The sequence below is a fragment of the Tupaia chinensis genome, unplaced genomic scaffold (assembly GCF_000334495.1).
Source record: "Tupaia chinensis unplaced genomic scaffold, TupChi_1.0 Scaffold000133_1, whole genome shotgun sequence".
NCBI classification, from domain to species: Eukaryota; Metazoa; Chordata; class Mammalia; order Scandentia; family Tupaiidae; genus Tupaia; species Tupaia belangeri.
The window spans coordinates 185,097-185,544 of NW_006159602.1; the positions used below are offsets into that span (position 1 = coordinate 185,097).

General features: G+C 71.9%; 1 protein-coding gene across 1 annotated transcript in view; it reads right to left on the reverse strand.

Moving 5' to 3' along the window:
* LOC102485535 (homeobox protein SIX6) overlaps nucleotides 1-239 on the reverse strand; it is a 3,868-nt gene extending 3,629 nt beyond the window's left edge. Inside the window, exon 1 of the mRNA XM_006144812.2 lies at nucleotides 55-239. Within this exon, the coding sequence (XP_006144874.1) occupies nucleotides 55-224 (170 nt within the window). The 5' untranslated portion in view covers nucleotides 225-239. The remainder of the gene's footprint in view (nucleotides 1-54) is intronic.
* Nucleotides 240-448: the final 209 nt, after the last annotated feature.

Below are 448 nucleotides of genomic sequence, written 5' to 3' on the forward strand. Positions count from 1 at the left end.
GCCGGGTTTGGGTGGGTCTGGCGGTGTTTGCCGCCGTGAAAGGCCACGATGGCTCGCGCGCGCAGCACCGACTCATTCTTGTTGAGAGCTTCGCAGGCCGCAGGGGCCACCGGCAGCGACCAGAGGAAGCGACCCAGGCGCTCCACGTCGCCGCTCTCCTCCAGGGTCTCGCATACCCCGGCCACTTGCTGGGGGCTGAAATTCAAGATGGGCAGCTGGAACATCGAGGCAGGGCCGGGGGCGGCGGGGGCACTGAGCCCGGAGCGGGACACGCAGCAGATGCCCGCGGGCCCGGCCGGGTGCGCCAGGCTCTTCTCGCTGAAGCGGCTTGGGGCAGCGGGGATACACCGCTGGGTCGGAGGCGGCGGCGGCGGTGGCGGCTCAACGGCCGGGAGCGAGCGACCCCGACTGGAGGAGGGGCGGGCTCTGCGGCTTGGGGTCGGGTTTG